Source organism: Scardinius erythrophthalmus, assembly GCF_964197995.2.
Source record: "Scardinius erythrophthalmus genome assembly, chromosome: 4".
In the NCBI taxonomy this organism is placed as follows: domain Eukaryota; kingdom Metazoa; phylum Chordata; class Actinopteri; order Cypriniformes; family Leuciscidae; genus Scardinius; species Scardinius erythrophthalmus.
Window position 1 is genome coordinate 11,489,693 of NC_138224.1, and position 17,634 is coordinate 11,507,326.

Consider the following 17,634-nt stretch of genomic DNA (forward strand, 5'->3'; position numbering starts at 1 on the left):
GCTTTTAATTCAATTTCAGAGGTACTCCCAGAAGAAATTTCTTAACTGACACATGATTACACAGGGTACGTTGTGGCAACAATAGCAGAAAACACAGTTATGTGTAAGGGCTGTTATTGGATTACTGTACATAACTACACACCCTTCTGGACAGGATCATGAATTCATCTCATTCCAATTACCATTCCTTGGAATTACGTTATGTCTCACATCCTAGAAAGTCAATGGGGTTGATTTAGTGTCATTTTGGGGCAATCGGGAAGTGATTTAAGCAAAAATAAAGCGCATTTAATTACTATTGAAATAGTTACTCTCTACTTTTGAATGGCTTTCTGAACTGATCATTTTCAGAGATGGCAATTTTGTGTTTACGCTCTTAAAAACGATTCTTTATTGGCCTCCATGGTTCCATAAAGAACCTTAAACATCCATGGAACTATGGAAAGGTTCTTCATAATGGAAAAAAAAAATCTCTTTAGGTTCTTTGGGGACATATACAGTATATAGCATCGCTGTGAAAATTCCCTTTTGGAATTTTTAAGAGTTTAATGTTCTCTCAAGTTGAAACAAACATCAATCAAAGCTGAATTAACCCGGATTTCCTATATTAAATAAGGGTTCCTAAATGTCTAGATCTGTTTCTGGAGTCTCATATTGAATTAAAGTTGAGTTAACCTAGTTTTGGGTTTGCTTACCTATAGGATGACCCGTTCTCTGCTCTGGACATCCACCTCAGTGATCATCTGATGCAGGAGGGGATACTCAAGTTCCTTCAGGACGACAAACGGACATTGGTCTTGGTCACTCATAAGCTGCAGTACCTCATCCATGCTGACTGGGTAACTACTTTACTGATGATCTTGAATATTTTGAGGCTGGTTCTTCACGATACTCTGAAAAAGGGGAATGTCTTGATTAATTAAAGATGAATTACTTTCTGTCAGAGTAAAGACAATAACCAAAAACAAATGGCTTTAAAACTCTGTCTGACGTTCTCTGTGTGGTAGATAATAGCCATGAAGGACGGTTCAGTGCTGAGAGAGGGGACATTAAAGGATATCCAGACTCATGATGTTGAACTCTACGAGCACTGGAAGACCCTGATGAACAGACATGACCAAGAGCTTGAAAAGGTCCTTCACTTTTAAATCCCAGCTTTGCTACCAGTAGAATAATAGCAACAGAGTCTGGGATAAATTTCATCAATGAAATTCTTAATGAAAATGTGTTGTTTTTTTGTCAGTGTTAATAAAAGAGAAATAAAAAATACACATTATGATGACAATTAAACCATTTTAAACAGCATACTGTTGATAAAAAGTATGAGAAAAATGACATGACAACGGATATATTTCTCAAAAGACAAAAAAAACTAAAGGCTGGAATACATTGCACGATTTTTTTAATCTGTGCTGGTTTTTAAAACATTAGGCATCATAAACTTGCTGACTTTGTGAATGGTTACAGAGAAAAACCTCTACCATTGACTTGTTCAGACTGCGAATTGGGGCAAAAATCTGGGCAAAAGGTTCTGTAAAAATTAATACTGAACAGACACCAGTTTTGAAGAAGGTTTTGAAAAAGTTGCATTTCTGTTGCATTGTTTTAGGATCCCGAACTGGAGAGTCAGACCACTTTGGAGAGGAAGACCCTGAGGAGAGCGTTCTATTCCAGAGATGCGAAGAACCAGATTGATGATGAGGATGAAGGTAAATGTTTGTCAACATTTCAGCACAACCTTTTTTCTTTTGGAAAAACATGTCTTGGACACCTTCTTTTTCCATTCCATAGAGGAGGAGGTGGAGGAGGATGAAGACGACAACATGTCCACCACCACCAGCCGCCGTTCTAAGATCCCATGGAAGATGTGCTGCCGTTACCTTTCATCAGGTGGCTTCCTCATGGTCTTCCTGATGGTGTCGTCCAAGTTGGCCAAGCACTCAGTTATGGTGGCCATTGACTATTGGCTAGCAGCTTGGACGTCCTCAAACTCTTTTGTTAACGCAACCAATTACACAGAGAACTATGATGCCACACAGATCGCAGAGGTGATGCACAACGTCTCGGTTACCAATGTAACCCTCATTCCCTGAAGGAGGGAACGGAGACTTAGTCGATCGTACCGACTGTATGGGATAACGCCTAGTGAGCCCGATCACTCTGATTACTCTCAAAATCAAGCCAACAAGCTTTGGCAGGTGCGTAATCAACGCCTTACCCTGCGGGTATAAACACAGAAGTGGATGCGCCTACCAGTTGTTTTTCGCTGAGGAGCAGATCGTGCCCCAGTCAGCGGTGGTCCAGTAGAAGTGGCAAGGGGACTAAGTCTCCGTTCCCTCCTTCGGGGAACGAGGGTTACATTGGTAACCGAGACGTTCCATTTCAGTCGGGTAACGTTCGACTTAGTCGATCGTACCGACTGTATGGGATCCTCTAACACGCCACTACTACTGCCACCTTCCAGTGCTTAAACACAAGCTGCAAGAGCCTCCGCATGGCGGACGGTCGAGCTTAGGTCAGGAAGTCACTGCTGTTCCACAGGACCACTGGGAAAGCGTACCTTGAAGGAGAGGTTTACGCTGCGAAGCCACATCTACATGAGAGTAACATGTGGAAAACACATATGGACCAGGAGCCTAAGCGGGTAGTACAACATATGGGATGTCATTGAGGTGGCTCCAGCCACAAAGGGGGGGGGGGGGGAGACACAACCAGTCAATGACGGCAGAGGTGACTCTGCCGAAGGAAGATACGAGCTTACCGTAGGAAGAATGCCGTAGAGAAATACACATACGGGATCACCGTAGGGATCACAACGTATGGGCCCCTCCTAACACAAGTTTCACAAGCATAAAAGTGATAGGACTAGTATCAGACGCTCCGCCACATCTACTACCAACAGGGGGCTCGGAGGAACTCAATAGGGTTCCGTAGAACTCACCAGAGTAAATTTACGCACTCATCCAGTCCAAGGAGGGCAATGGCGTAGCAAGCCGACAATAAACTCAGGCTAAGTGAGGCTGACTTCAATGAAAGGAGCCTACTAAGCCGTGAGTTCAGTACACATTAGTGTAATGTCGCCCAACCCCTAACACAATATCTGTTCAGTGAGGCACCCATGTTGACGCTTAGGAAAGAGCACACGCTCCAGATGGAGAGACTCTTAACCCAAGTGGACACAGTGCACCTTGGACTTCCACTAAGATGATGGCCACACATTCCCACGTGGGCCAACCATCGCACAGGGAACCGCCCTCCTTTCTGCTGGTCCCCAAACAGACAAGTAGTTAGTCCGGTACCAAGACTTTGCTTTCTTAGCACTCGCACTCAACTGTTACTTAAAACAGGTTTTTAACTCGCTACCTGACTACTCAGGGGACCGCTCCGAGTGCATGGCACTGGAGAAGTCTCCGAGAAGGTAAGAGCTATGCAAGAAGGATGACCCCTTGCATTGCTCAGGAACCAGACGATCAAATTATACCCCCCTCAGAAGCCGCACCGTGACGTGCCCATGAGAACATCATCACCCAGAATGGTGGAGCGGAAGCCGCACCCCACAATTCTAGCGCAGGAGGGAAGTGTCAAAATGACTGAACATCTCAGGGGTTCTTATTTCTAAGAACGCCAACGAACCGGTTCTACGGATCACAAGCAGGCCAAGTGAAGGGTTTGGTAGCACACGGTCAACACATAGAGGAAACCATCTCACACATGCCCCGGGAACCTCTGAAATTAATCAGTGGGACCCTTTCTCACCCCAACACCGACCGGACATGTCCCCTGAGGAACATGTAAACCAAGTTTACATTCATAGTTCACCTCCAGACTAAGAAAGGTTCCTTTCTGTTTAGGAAAGGAACCCCTCTCAGTTGACCTGCGAACCCCACTGGCTATGCAGCACTCGTAGGGTAAGGACCCGTACTGAAACCTCCACCCCAGACGCCAGACACAGGATGACCCATGTCTCGCGGAAGAGTGGAGCCCAAAGTACTGATCCAGCAGATCCTTCGTTGCAACCACTGAAGGACCACAGTTTTGCCTGCTGTGTGAAAACTGAACGGGGGCTTTTTATCTTCCAAAAAAAGTCCGAACAGTAAACACAGATCCCAATGAACTCAATGTAACCCAAGTATTACAGAAACGGATCCCATAGAGAACCGTTTCCATATCGGCTGGAGGAATGGCCTCACCACAACCCTCACCAGTGGGAAGCGATGACCACGCTCGTCACGGTACTACCTGCACACAGAGTGACACAGGCAGCACCGGACCGAACAGGTGCCAGACAAACTGAATCGCCTTAGTCGAGTCAAAAATACACTAACCAATCGAGACGATCAGGAACACTTTTCAGCGCTACAATTGACCACCCCAAAAGGCTCAGCGTACCAGATCTACTCAGAATGAGGCAACGGTTCGGAGGCAGAGACCTAGCTTCAGAGAGCCCGTAGGCAGCCAAAGACCAGGTCTGCCTCCTTAGTTAGCAGCAGAGTGCGTGAGAAGGCATGAGCGGGTCCTCGAACGAGCGGGTACTGCTAACTAATGAAGCTGAGTCTCTAGCATAAGGAAAAAAGCTGAAACAGCCAGGAACACCTCACGGCGCTACACCGGTGAATCAACAGGATTCCAGATACCATCAACCACAACTTCGGTAAACAGGGACTCTACTCGGAAGGCCTGTAGGTGGCCCGAGACTGAATCATGTGTACATGTAAGTGCACTGACCTGTTTCCCTCGTTTCAGGGCATCTCAAAATAGCATGAGACGCCCAACCGATACTGAATCGCCATAATGAGGGCTGGTGATACAGACGTGGCTGTTGGTGTCAAGCTCCTTTGGTTGCACACCTACAGCTCACCTCTGCTAATGCTCAGGGATAAAGAAATTTGCTCTTTCTTTGAAAATGTAGGTACCGCTGGCCCCGCTTTTACGGGGAGCCAGCGGCTGAACAGACATACACAATCAAAGACTCCCCCCGGTCCTCCACCAAGGGGAGGGAGTGAACCGGTACCATCTCCAAGAACAAAATCCCATCCCTGGTCCACCTCAATAGCGCTTGCGCTTGCCACCTGGCTTGGCAGCACCTGAGGTGGGCGGGGCGCTACGCCTGCGTCTGGATCCACGCTGAGCCCCGGGTGAAGGCTGCCACACGTGCTCAGCGGGAGAAGAGGCAGACGCAGGGGGATGCCCTCGGTGACGGGCAGGCGAAGGATCTACCCCCGACGGCCAGGTGGAGGCAGCAGCAGGCCATCGGGGAAGGATGAGCGCCTCGGCGGCCTTCTTGAGCATAGCCGTCATCTCAGGGTCCAACACCGGCATCGGAGTCTTCCTCCGTTAAATCAAGCTCTCCCTCTGATGCTGCGATGGACATCCCATCGTCTGGAGTCGCCCCAAAAGAAATGTCCGGTCGGTCCATCACAGAGGGATTGGCGCATTCCTGCTGAGCATCCACAAGAGCTGCTTCAGAATGCTGAATGCCCAGGCATGTGACGCAGCTCTCGTGGTCGTCAGAGGACGACAGAGACCGACCGCACCCAGAAACGCACGATGAAATGGCATCTTGAAAAAGACACACAAATCACAACCGTGTTTGCTCTTTTAGAAATGTGACCCGTCACTAGTGCTGGAGCACACTGGGGAACAACCGCGGCAACACTCGAAAGTGAAGCACTCACTACTTCCGCCCTCAACCGCGTCAACAAAACACTCTTACTAAGAAGAAAATGAAGAGAGCTTCCGTAGCTCGCGACCACCGCTGCAACTGCTGTAAACACCGACACCAGGAGAGTCTCCAGAAGAACACCGGCACACTCATTGTATAGTCGCTCGATGAGAGACCATCAGAATGAACCGATCAGCTCCGAAAGCGAAAGATAACTGGTAGGTGCATCCACTTCCTAGTTTTTACCCGCAGGGTAAGGCGGGGCGTTGATTACGCACCTGCCAAAGTTTGTTGGCTTGATTTTAAGAGTAATCAGAGTGATCGGGCTCACTAGGCGTTATCCCATACAGTCGGTACGATCGACTAAGTCGAACGTTACCCGACTGAAAGGGAACTGCTGTTTCCTCTTTGAAATGTTGTCTTTCATATACTACTTTGTAGTTATACTAAAGTTGAGTTCTTTGCATGTTTTACAGCATCATTCCTACGTGCCAGTGTTTATTATCCTGTGCAGTGCTGCGATAGCACTCTGCCTTATCACTTCTTTAACTGTAGAGTTTCTTGGAGTAGCTGCAGCTACAAACCTCCATCATGACCTCCTCAACAAGATCATTCATGCACCCATCAGGTACTTACTCAATATTATGAATCCTACTGTTATTTGAGGGGAACACAATATCTGATATCGACTCAACCAGGAATGTCATTATAAATTGTTCTTTTACACCATTGTTAGATTCTTTGATGTCACCCCGCTTGGACAAATCCTGAACCGTTTCTCAGCGGACACCAACATCATCGATCAGGTGAGAGAAAGACGGACAGAAAGAGATCTTTTTGAAGTGTCAAGTACGTCTTTTTCCTTTTAAGCCTATTGAGACGAGCCTTGGGTTTCCACACAAAGTTGTGACCTCCGTGCTACTGTAGTCAACATTATTGTATTAATGAGATGAGGAATATAGCATATGTGTGCTAATGTGTGACTTTTTCGTTCTATCTCAACAGCACATTCCCCCGACACTAGAGTCTCTCACTCGCTCCACTCTACTCTGTCTCTCTGCAATTGGGGTTATTGCTTTCGTCACCCCTGCTTTCCTCATCGCACTGGTGCCCCTCGCTGTAGCCTTCTACTTCATCCAGAAGTACTTTCGGGTTGCTTCCAAGTAAGTAGTTCACTGAACAATGAATGAACTCAAAAGAATACTTTTGATTTAGTCATGGACAGTGGTTCCAAAGGTTGGAAACATGTTATCTCTACTTTGTATAGAATAAACTTGAATTGAGTAAATCCAACTCAACTTAGACATGTCAAAATAACTTGACTGAATAAAGTTTGTTAATCAAAATGTCATAACTTGGTCTGGCAAAAATGACAGACTTCTCTCTGGTGACGAATGATGGACTTCTAATCCTTTAGTTAATTTAAACCCTGCACTTTTCTTACAATCGACAGCAAGCTCGTATTCATTTTTTGAGTGCAATGTCCACATCTCAAAATCCAATCAACAATCAATAAATATAGAACCCTGCTCCAAATTTTTCCTTTTTACACTCTGATGTTCATCACAAAAACGTCTTTTGCTACACATCTTTAAAGCAACTTGCGTTCTTGTTAGCATGTCCTCTCAACGGAAACCCCCTTAAAAACACCAGCAAATTAGAAACTGTTTTAAAAACAAATATACCAACAATACCAATACTCTCCCTATGCAGTCCTGTGCAAAGTATGATGGCAAGTGGAAATGCTGTTTCCCAGTTTCTACAATGCTACTTTAACAAAAATAATTTGAACTTAACCAACTAGCTTCAAGACGAGTCTCAACATAACATTAGATTTAAAGGAAACATAATAAATAAAATGATTAAATTAATCCCATGAAGCATTGTAAATGATGTCTTTGTGTTTTGTGTCTTTTAACACATTTTATTTTCATGCACTGCATGAAGAGAACACTGCATGTCAAGTAACTACTACCTTTAGCCAATGTTACAAAACAACATTGTCTGTAGTGTAACACTTCACCTGAAATTTGACTATTAAAAAATCTAGTTGAAATCCCAGTATTACAAAAGCATAGACCATTGTTTAGCAAACTTGTTAGCTCATGATAGTTCTATCTTGCAATGTTTATACAGTAATCGCTAAAATCAGTTTTGCAAAGAAGATTTTGAAAGACATTTTTTACTTCCAAAACCCGACTAAGCTCTATTGACTCTCTCTCTATCTCTCTGTCTGCTGTTTTTTCTTTTTCTCCTTCAGAGATCTACAAGATCTGGATGACTCCACTCAACTGCCTCTTCTCTGTCATTTCTCTGAGACTGCAGAAGGCCTCACCACCATCCGAGCATTCGGGTCAGTGAATCTAGACTTTTCTGAAAGCACATGACTGTTTGAATAACCCACATTTTCTCTTTTTCTCTGTTCCCCTGACTGTATGCAGAACTAAGCAGTTGCATATGAGTGACAATAGAATTAAATGTGTCTTTATGATACAAAACCATTTTTGTGCAATATCAGCCGTGCAGAATTGATGCAGTCTTAGTGGCTCCAGGACATTTCTTATAAACACATGGTGAACATTCAACCATCCTTGACTTAAAGTAATCCTAAAAGAAACATTAAAAGATTAAGCTTTTATCTCCTCTGTTAAGTCTCCAGAGTGTTTACATGAATGAACTGAACACTCTCATCCTTCACAGCTGTGTTGCTGTTTAGCTGTAGTTGGTCACCGGTTCTGTATCACGCACTAAATGGTTTTGACTCACATGGTAAATGGTCTCTGTTTCCAGGCATGAGGCTCGCTTTAAGCAGCGGATGTTGGAGCTTACTGACACCAACAACACAGCCTACCTATTTCTCTCTGCTGCCAACCGGTGGCTGGAGGTCAGAACTGTAAGTAAAGTGCCGCATGCTGATGATCGCTTTGAGTATTTAGATTTCAGAGGTGGTGGAGGTTTATTAATCTAAATTTTAGGAATGTCAAAAATAAATAGTAAAACACTACCAGTCATATTGCATCATCTTGTCGATTTATTAATGTTAATTATATTAATTAAATCACATTCAACATGTCTTAAATGAAAGTAAATTACAAAACGGAACACAGAAACAACAACACGAAAAGACTTTACTTAAATAATTATAACTTGAAAAAACTTTAAGCAGTGTTTATGTGATGTAGAAATATTAACAATATCAAGACAATTCGTAACTATTTTACATTTTGCCGAGATAATTCGATTGAATTCATATGATCCCATTCTTAGGTTTTCGTACAATCTGCTTACGCCCACTGAGGGTTAGGTTTTGGGGCGGAGCTTCATGCTTACTTTTTTTTTCAAAAAATCGTACGTTTTGCTACAAATTCTATCATATGAATTCCACGCGAAATCACCATCTTGTAAAATAGTTATGTTCACTCATGAGATCGGGTTGGAAGTACTCTTGTTGAATAAGATTTTATTTTTATTTTTTTAACCTACTTATTTTAATATCTATTTAATGATTTTCTCATTTAACACAATGATGACTTTGAATTATCTTTTGGGGGTAATTTCCATTAATTAGATGAATTAATTGCCACATCGTGTAATTAATTAGATCAAAAATGTAAATCGCTTGACAGCCCTAATTAACAGTATATTGCTATCATCTAGTACATTTGTGGTATCTTAAAAACCTATATAATGCCATTTGTAATTTGTATTTTCCTCTCAGGATTATCTGGGTGCTGTGATTGTCCTCACTGCAGCAGTAGCAGCTATCTGGACCTCATCTCAGTCTGGTCTGGTTGGACTGGGTCTAACCTATGCCCTCACTGTGAGTTTAAACACAGCTTTACTGAATTTCTAGCATGCAACAGTGCTCATCAGGTTTATCTCAGTGATAAAAACAAAACAAAAAACAGTTAATGTCCTCAACATGCTTTTTGTTAAGGTGACAAACTACCTGAACTGGGTGGTGAGGAATCTGGCAGACCTGGAGGTCCAGATGGCTGCAGTAAAGAAGGTCAACAGCTTCCTGAGCACAGAATCTGAGAACTATGAGGGATCCATGGGTAATTAATCCTTTTCTGACTCATTTACTAGTTTTGTACTAGAAATACTTTTATGATAATCCAGAATTTTATTTAGTCTCTAAATGAAGACCTACTAGATCAAAGCACATATTTCCGGCTTCCTGGCATCCAGATTGCTGCTACATGTGCATTTCCTCACATTAGTGCACTAGGACAGAGCGACCTGACACAAACCACTGAGAGCATCATGAAAGGATGTTTAGTACATCAAAACACTCGAAGCAGGAAAGACCTGAGAAAAATGAGTTTTAGCAATAGCCTGTTAGCGCCGCTGTAAGCCGCAAGCAATAGTTCGTTCTCCATCTCCTTGTCAGTGACATAATGGAAAACTGAGTTGGATAGTAGTCGTCACGTGACAAAACTTTGATATTTGGACACCATATATAGCTGTGTTAATTGCAGCTTGTTAAAGTGCTCACTTGTAGTGTTCTGGGTTTTTTGTTGCCATTGATGTATCAGTGTTATGTCTACTTTCACTCTCCTCAGATAAAGTCATGTGTGGCGGCACTTAATCCACTGACTGGGCAGGAAAGAACATTCTGTTGCTAACCTTTCTGTAAACCGAATTCTATCCAAAAACATGCGCTAACACAATAAAGGGTTTTTTTCCCACTTCAAAAGGTTTTACTCCGAAAGTATGCCTCCAGACACATTGGGTGGCCCAGATAAGCTATTTTAGTTTACATAATGTTGTATGGGTCAGTATAGGGGGATCGTTTATGATGGCCACCATGTCAAGATCACCAGGATGACCAGTCAGATATGTCAGTTTTGCTATATTTTATATTCTAATGGTTATAGCATGAGGAGACTGGTACCCAGTATTGAGTATATGGAATGGTGACCTAAATCCAAATCCAATCCTTTCATTCACTTTAATTTGTTGGCCACCTCACAATCATTCTCCTTCTGGTTTTTATGTGATTTCAGATGTCTCACAGGTACCGGAAGACTGGCCACAGCATGGCGAAATAAAGATCCATGATCTGTGTGTCCGTTACGACTGCTTGTTAAAACCTGTCCTCAAACACGTCAATGCCCATATCAACCCTGGGCAGAAGGTACACACCAACTTACAACTCTTTATTACTTTTTCTTTAATTTTCATTAATCTTGTCATTCATCTTTAATGAACAGGCAAGGATGGTGAAACAAGCAATAATTCAGTGTTGTTATTGTTGACTAAAACTAAAGCTATTAAAAAGCTATAAAAAAACTACTAAAATGACTACAACGTAAAATGAATAAATTAAAGCTAAATAGAAATATAAAAACGAATAAATAAAAAAGACAAAATGAATACATCTTAAAATTAAAATGAAAACTAAAAGCTAATTCAAAATACTAAAATTGAATATAAATAATACTAAAACAACCCTGCAATAAATAAATAATATTATTGATCTCAAGCAGTCCGTTAACCTCAAAAGTATCATTAAAATGGTCCAATAAGTCACAGTGAAATTATTCCTCCAATCGAAGCTGTCAAAGAGCATTTGGCGGTCCTGATACCGATCGACCTGTTGCAGCACATACTGTACCACTCAGTTGTGGTTGTGTCACAGTGGCGTTAATTTTCTCATTGCGCTGTCAAACCACAGTTATTTTCTGCCTGAATACCGACTATACGGTGCAGCAAAATCTTTCAGCTCATCAGAATTCATAATCTTTCAGAATTCCCTCCTCAGCTTTTATCTTTATTAGTCTAACTTGATTTTAGAGCGGCCCTGGCTCACAATATACGAGTACGACGGCACATATGGCTTCTAATTGTGAGGGGACCTTTAACTGTCCTCACTAGTTTGTGTAATTTAGGAGAGAAGCAGCCCTGAAAGTGTTTATACAAAAGCAATCTGAAAATGTCAAGTTGTGTAAAGCTCTCACATGTTGTTCTTACTGTCGCAGGTGGGCATCTGTGGCAGAACGGGCAGTGGAAAGTCTTCGCTGTCTCTGGCCTTCTTCAACATGGTGGATGTTTTCGAAGGTAGGACTTCTTCCAAGTCTCCATTTAATACAATATTATGGTTCACTGAGAATTACAGAGCTCAGTATGTCCAGCTCGCCGCTGAGGAGACTAAAAAAGAATAATAGAGAGAATAAAAAAGGAGTTAGGAAAATATGAAAGAAAAGCCATGGACTTTTATGATAAAGCTATTTTAATGTCCTCAGCTGCTAAGCCCAGAAGCATTTCTTTCTTTGCCCTTGTTGTTTGTTCTGTTACCATATGGTTACTGTCACTTTGACAAGCAGCCATGATGTCATATTTAGACATTATCCATAGAGATCTGTTGAGTCTTACTGTCATTATTGACAGATGTATTTTTTTCATACCTGGATGATTGCTTTATCTGTAGTAAAATATGAAACAGAATGTGTTTAAAAAATACTATAAATCATGCTATGTATACAATGTTCACTAATGCATTTGTATATGCAAAATATTGTTTTTTGATTTGATAAAGGACTAAAACTTCTATGAAAAAAGTTAGTTTTATTTTTAGGAAATTGAATCAGTTTTAGGGTATTGTTTTTATTATAAAGAAAAAACATGAGATATAACAGTCACAGTTATTTTCTCCTAGAGGTTTATCATATTATACAGCGTGCAGCATTAACTTCATATTTCTCTTGGCCAAAATAAATCTTTAGCCAAATCAAACAGTCCTTGCAGCTTTGTGCACATAAGCACGGCTGAATGAGATGTTTTAAATCAGAAGAGCACAGACCCTCTCTTCACCGTGTCCATATAAAGCTAAAATGAAAATCTTAATAGCTTGTTTGGTCTTTTGGCTTGTTCGGATATTCACAGACCACTATGTATTAAAGTCAAGTTACTGTAAACTGACATGAACACCGAAAACTAATAAAAAACAATCCTTTATTAGGTGGAGAGGAAAAAATTTTAGTGATTAGTTTGGGATTTTGTGAGGAGCTAAATATAGCTATATCCTATAAAGCTAGATGTGTAGGTTGTTGAAGCATAACATAGACTAACACTTAATATTGATATTTAATTGAAAGTGTTTAATGTGCTGTAACTGATCGCCATTTCTTTTTACAATTTTAAACACCTTTCCCCCCCTTTTTAGTTCATTTTAAATAGTTTAACAAATTTATTTTACAAATGTTCAATATATCTCAATTCATATGAACTAAATATAAAATATAAACCAGTGTGGTTATGGTTAGCTAAAACTATTAAAAATAATTTCTGTTAATTAAAATAAGGCTGCAATAAAATAAAACAATATAAACTAAAAATTACTCAAATTAAAACTGCAATAAAAATAAATGAAAGTTACCACCAAAAATACAAGCATGTAAAAAAAATTAAAACCTAAACTAAAATTATAATAAATAATAAATAAATAAGCTAATTCAAAACCTGTGTATATCATCTTTTTTTGCATTAGGAAAGATTGTTATTGATGGCATTGACATCTGCAAGCTTCCACTACAAACCCTGAGATCCCGTCTGTCAATCATCCTACAGGATCCAGTGCTGTTTAGCGGCTCCATCCGGTAAACACACGCAAACATGCTCGCTCAAACATACAAACAGACACACAGATACGTTAGTATCTGCGTAACGCATGCACCTCACACACTCACTGAGGCCAAACTGACCCAAACAGACAAGACCAGGGACAATAAACACTCACTTCCTGCCTGACATTTTTAATCAGAAGTTCTGTATAAACACAGATCATTTACAAAACACAGGGAACCCTGGAATGTGACATAGGGGGCATTCCACTTTATTGGCATTGCATCATAATGCTGTTTTCAAAATAAGCTATGCATTCTTATACATTTAGTATTTTGTTTCTTTTCAAACACTGTTAAGTATTTCTTTCACTGGATATTCAACCAGTGAGTCCTCAGCTCCAAGCTTGTTTGAACTTCTCACGGATACTAAGTGTCATGTTTGTTTCTGAAGACAGTGAGCATATGGGGTTTGTTTAAAAAGGCCGCCATGGGATAAGAAAGAAAATAAAACTTAACCACCATCACAAGTCATCTGGGAATGGTTTTGGGCAAGCTGTTGTCATGACAATGTTTATATGAAGCAGGCCTAATGGATCATTGGGCCCAGGAGACAGAGTGTACGAGTTATTGGTACAGCAAATCTTTTCTTGATTTTAATTTTGGAAAACACAGACAGGCCATAAAGGAAGAAGCTGTGGTTGGAAGCCATTTCCCAGTGTGTTAAAACGGATGTGAACATGGGTTCATTAGTATTGCCTCTTATGGTCATTTGGGAGCATTAACACAATGTCCCTTGACTTTGTTCTTGATTTAAAGTGATAGTTCATAAAAAATAAAAAAAATCTGTCACATTTTAGTCAACCTGATGATGCTCCAATCCCACATCTTTCTTACGTGGAACAAGAAAAGAGATATTTTGAAGAATGTCCAAGCTGCTTTTTTCCATACAATGAAAGTGAATGGTGACTGGGGTTGTTGAGTGCCTAAAAAGCTCTCCAATCTCATTCATGTTCATGTACAATACTGTTCAAAACTTGGGCTCAGTCTCTTATACTCACCAATGCTGCATTTATTTGACCCGAAAATTACAGTAAACATCAGTAATATTGTGAAATATTTTTACAATTTAAAGTAACTGTTTTCTATTTTAAACATTCTTAAAATGTCATTTGTAATGGCAAAGCTAAATTTTCAGCATGAACAAAAAATGTTCAAAACAGTTGTGATGCTTAATATTTTTGTGAAAACCATAAAACATTATTTTCCATGGTTCATTGATGTATGGAAATTTCAAAAGAACAGAATTTATTAGATTTCTAAACTATTTTTTTTTTTTAAATAGCATGATAAATGTATTTATTGTCACTTTTGATCAGTTTAATGCATCCTTGGCTTGTTTGCTTAATAAAACTACAAATTTCTTTTTTTCTTCTTTTTTTTTTTTTTTGAATTTTACTGATCCCAAAACTGTGAATAGTAATGTACATTCAGTCAGCATGTGTCAAAAAGTCAGTGATGATTGGTGACAAGTCACTTGATAACCATTTCAATTGCGACTGTGTGCAATGTGACTGCAATTACCTTATCTTTGTTATATTTACAATGTTATCTCATATTTCTCTCTTTTATAAACACATTCTATCTTTAACCAGAACTACAATCACGAGCGAAAACAAAAACAGCATTCAATCTTCGTCCCTCAGTCCCTCAACTAAAATAAAATGATACTAAACCCGCCAGTGGGTGGTGGCAAATCGTAGTCTTAACCAGTTAGTCATTGAATCATTCAGTCAGACTGAATTAGTTCAAAACGGCTGATTCGTTCAGGGACAAAGCAGAAATGAGTGAGTCATCATTCATTAAAACGATTCAAAAACGCAGGTTCATTCAGTAACGATACTGAAACTGCTACTCAGAGACACACGCAATGGCTCTACTGTTTGAAACTATTTTCGTTGGCAAAATAGAGGAAAAACAGGCAAAAATGCTGCAATATTTGCTGCAAATATACAGCACTTTTTGGCTTGTGTGATATTGCTTAAAAATGATAAAAACGAGAATTTATACGGAGACTTTTTTTGCACCATATATTGGTTTTTGGAAGCACTGGTTTTCATTTTGGTGGCATTTTTGCCCTAAGCCACCGTTAATTTACGTCCATGTTGTTTGCTGCGTGATGACAGGGAGCTGGGGGGGGGGGGGTTTAAACGCAAGAGAGGCCCCTTCTGTTGCGAGGCCCAGGCCCGTTTCCAGTGAAATGGGTGAACCATAGCGAAGGCCGCTACTGAGGATGAATATTTGATGATAGTTTTCATTTTGAGTGAACTAAATGTGAATGTGTGCGTATGTGCATTTTTAGGTTAAATCTTGACCCAGAGTGCACTTGCACTGATGACAGGCTTTGGGAAGCGCTTGAAATCGCCCAGTTAAAGAACATGGTGAAAGCACTCCCAGGAGGATTGGGTAAGAATGATACTTTCCAACTGTTCAATGCTTATCAGGATTGGTTGACATCATAATGTCAGTCACCTCGTAATTTTGACGCTGACTGGAAATTCATTAAATTGAAAAGCTGGAGTATTCTGACCTTTTCATTTAGTTTAATTCAGTGAAAAGTGATATTTTGTAAATCTAAACAGCTGTAAAGCGTCCTGCTCTATGTCTTCGTCTTCTCCCAGATGCTGTGGTAACAGAAGGAGGGGAGAACTTCAGCGTGGGACAGAGACAGCTTTTCTGTCTTGCCCGGGCCTTTGTTCGCAAAAGCAGCATCCTAATTATGGACGAGGCGACAGCTTCTATAGACATGGCCACGGTACAACCACATCCATGGAAGCCTGTTTCTGCCACACAAGAAAAAAATCATGCTTTAATAAATCATAATTATATTATATAATACATCATTATAATATTTCCCCCCGGTTGCACAGACAAGGGTTAAGCCTAGTCCCAGACTAAAATGCATGTTTGAGGCGTTTTAAATGAAAGAACTTGCACTGACATATTTTAAGATATATCAGTGCTATTGTTTTGTCTCAAGATGCACACCAGTAACGTTCTTTTCTAAGGCATGTTTATAAAAGCTTAAACTTAAATGTCCTAAGTGAACTAATCCTGGTTTAATCTTAGTCTTGTCTGTGAAACCAGGCCATTAAGTCATGACCAAAATTCACAATTATGACTTTTTAAGTCTTTTTTCTTTTAAGAGATAAAATGTCATGTTATGAAATGGTTTAGAGATGGTCATAATTATGAGAAATTTTGAATTTCTATCATAATTAGTAATTACTCCTTTCTATTTCATAATTTTTAACTTTTATGTCAATTTTGACTTTTTACCACATAATTATGGCATGATTTTTTTCTTAGATGGTAAAAAATTGGCTTCCATATACTGTACATATATTACATTTTATAGGGGCGGTTTCCTGGACAGGGTTTAAATTAAGATAGTAGTAGGCCTTAATCTAGAATAGTTAATCGTGTCTTAAAAATGGCTTTCTGTAACACAGATTAAGTACAGATTAGTTATACCTGGACTATGGAGTCCTGAACTAAAATAAACCAGATTAAATGAAAACCAACTGGGTTAATCTGAATTGGCATGACAGAGCTTGCCCATAAAACATGGAATGAACCAAGAAAAGATTAAAATTGCATGGAACTGTGAAGCAAATCCAAGGAAAACAATGGCATCAGAAAAAGATTGCAATCAAAAAAATTTTACTAAAAGTGGGCTGGAATGCAGCCCAAGTTACTAGACTAAAATGAAAACAGTCAAGTCAAAGAGTGTCCATTTCGAGTTAGTTTAACATGAACCAATCGCATTTGAACTAGAAACACGATACAATGAGTTTAAAACAAAACGAAATGTTTAAATGACATATGTGCGTGCGTGCGTGCGTGCGTGCGTGCGTGCGTGCGTGCGTGCGCGTGTCCAAGTAATGCATGTCAAGTAATGCATGTGTCTTCTTTGAAACAAAGTTAATCTGAAGTTAAACCTGCCTCCTGGTAGGTTTAATTTAAGCCTCAATTTAGTCCTGGAGTAGCTCTAGTCTTCCTCCAGGAAATCTGCTTATTAAACTCTGGACTAAACTAAATCAAGGACTATTTAAAGCCATGACAGAGAAAGCTGATTTCTGTTAATCTGGTTTAAAGGGCCATTTTAGTTTAGGACTAGGCTTAATCTCTCTATCCGGGAAACCGCCCCATAGAGTTTTTTGTTTAACTTGGATCTATTTTTATATATAAAAAAAAAGTACTTCCATAATTTGATGTATTATAGAGTGAAACATATTAATTAAGAAAAACAATATTGTGAGTTGATTGGATTGTATCAAAGTAAATAAGGTCAATTTTGATTTCATCTTGACTTTAAGACATTTTGAATCCATGAATATCGTTAAA

The 17,634-nt window shown here is 40.0% G+C and overlaps 1 protein-coding gene and 1 long non-coding RNA gene across 9 annotated transcripts in view; one reads left to right on the plus strand and one right to left on the minus strand.

Annotated features, from left to right (window-relative positions):
• The window catches only part of abcc9 (ATP-binding cassette, sub-family C (CFTR/MRP), member 9), a 40,424-nt gene that overhangs the window by 18,941 nt on the left and 3,849 nt on the right, over nt 1–17,634 (plus strand). For all 8 annotated transcript variants that reach the window (XR_014030080.1, XM_081363989.1, XM_081363992.1 and 5 more), the window contains 16 exons: nt 702–839; nt 1,008–1,133; nt 1,610–1,709; nt 1,792–2,048; nt 6,139–6,290; nt 6,399–6,468; nt 6,668–6,825; nt 7,923–8,015; nt 8,453–8,555; nt 9,381–9,482; nt 9,600–9,720; nt 10,672–10,802; nt 11,647–11,725; nt 13,155–13,263; nt 15,590–15,693; nt 15,909–16,042. Coding sequence is in view for 7 of the 8 variants with exons in the window: in XM_081363989.1 (XP_081220115.1) it covers nt 702–839; nt 1,008–1,133; nt 1,610–1,709; nt 1,792–2,048; nt 6,139–6,290; nt 6,399–6,468; nt 6,668–6,825; nt 7,923–8,015; nt 8,453–8,555; nt 9,381–9,482; nt 9,600–9,720; nt 10,672–10,802; nt 11,647–11,725; nt 13,155–13,263; nt 15,590–15,693; nt 15,909–16,042 (1,977 nt within the window). In the remaining variant the exon portion in view is untranslated. The remainder of the gene's footprint in view (nt 1–701; nt 840–1,007; nt 1,134–1,609; nt 1,710–1,791; nt 2,049–6,138; nt 6,291–6,398; nt 6,469–6,667; nt 6,826–7,922; nt 8,016–8,452; nt 8,556–9,380; nt 9,483–9,599; nt 9,721–10,671; nt 10,803–11,646; nt 11,726–13,154; nt 13,264–15,589; nt 15,694–15,908; nt 16,043–17,634) is intronic.
• LOC308689897 overlaps nt 1–17,634 on the minus strand; it is a 39,611-nt gene that overhangs the window by 12,308 nt on the left and 9,669 nt on the right. Inside the window, exons 3-4 of the long non-coding RNA XR_014030081.1 lie at nt 11,626–11,815; nt 696–893 (exon numbers count right to left, since the gene is read on the minus strand). This is a non-coding gene — a long non-coding RNA (uncharacterized lncRNA). The remainder of the gene's footprint in view (nt 1–695; nt 894–11,625; nt 11,816–17,634) is intronic.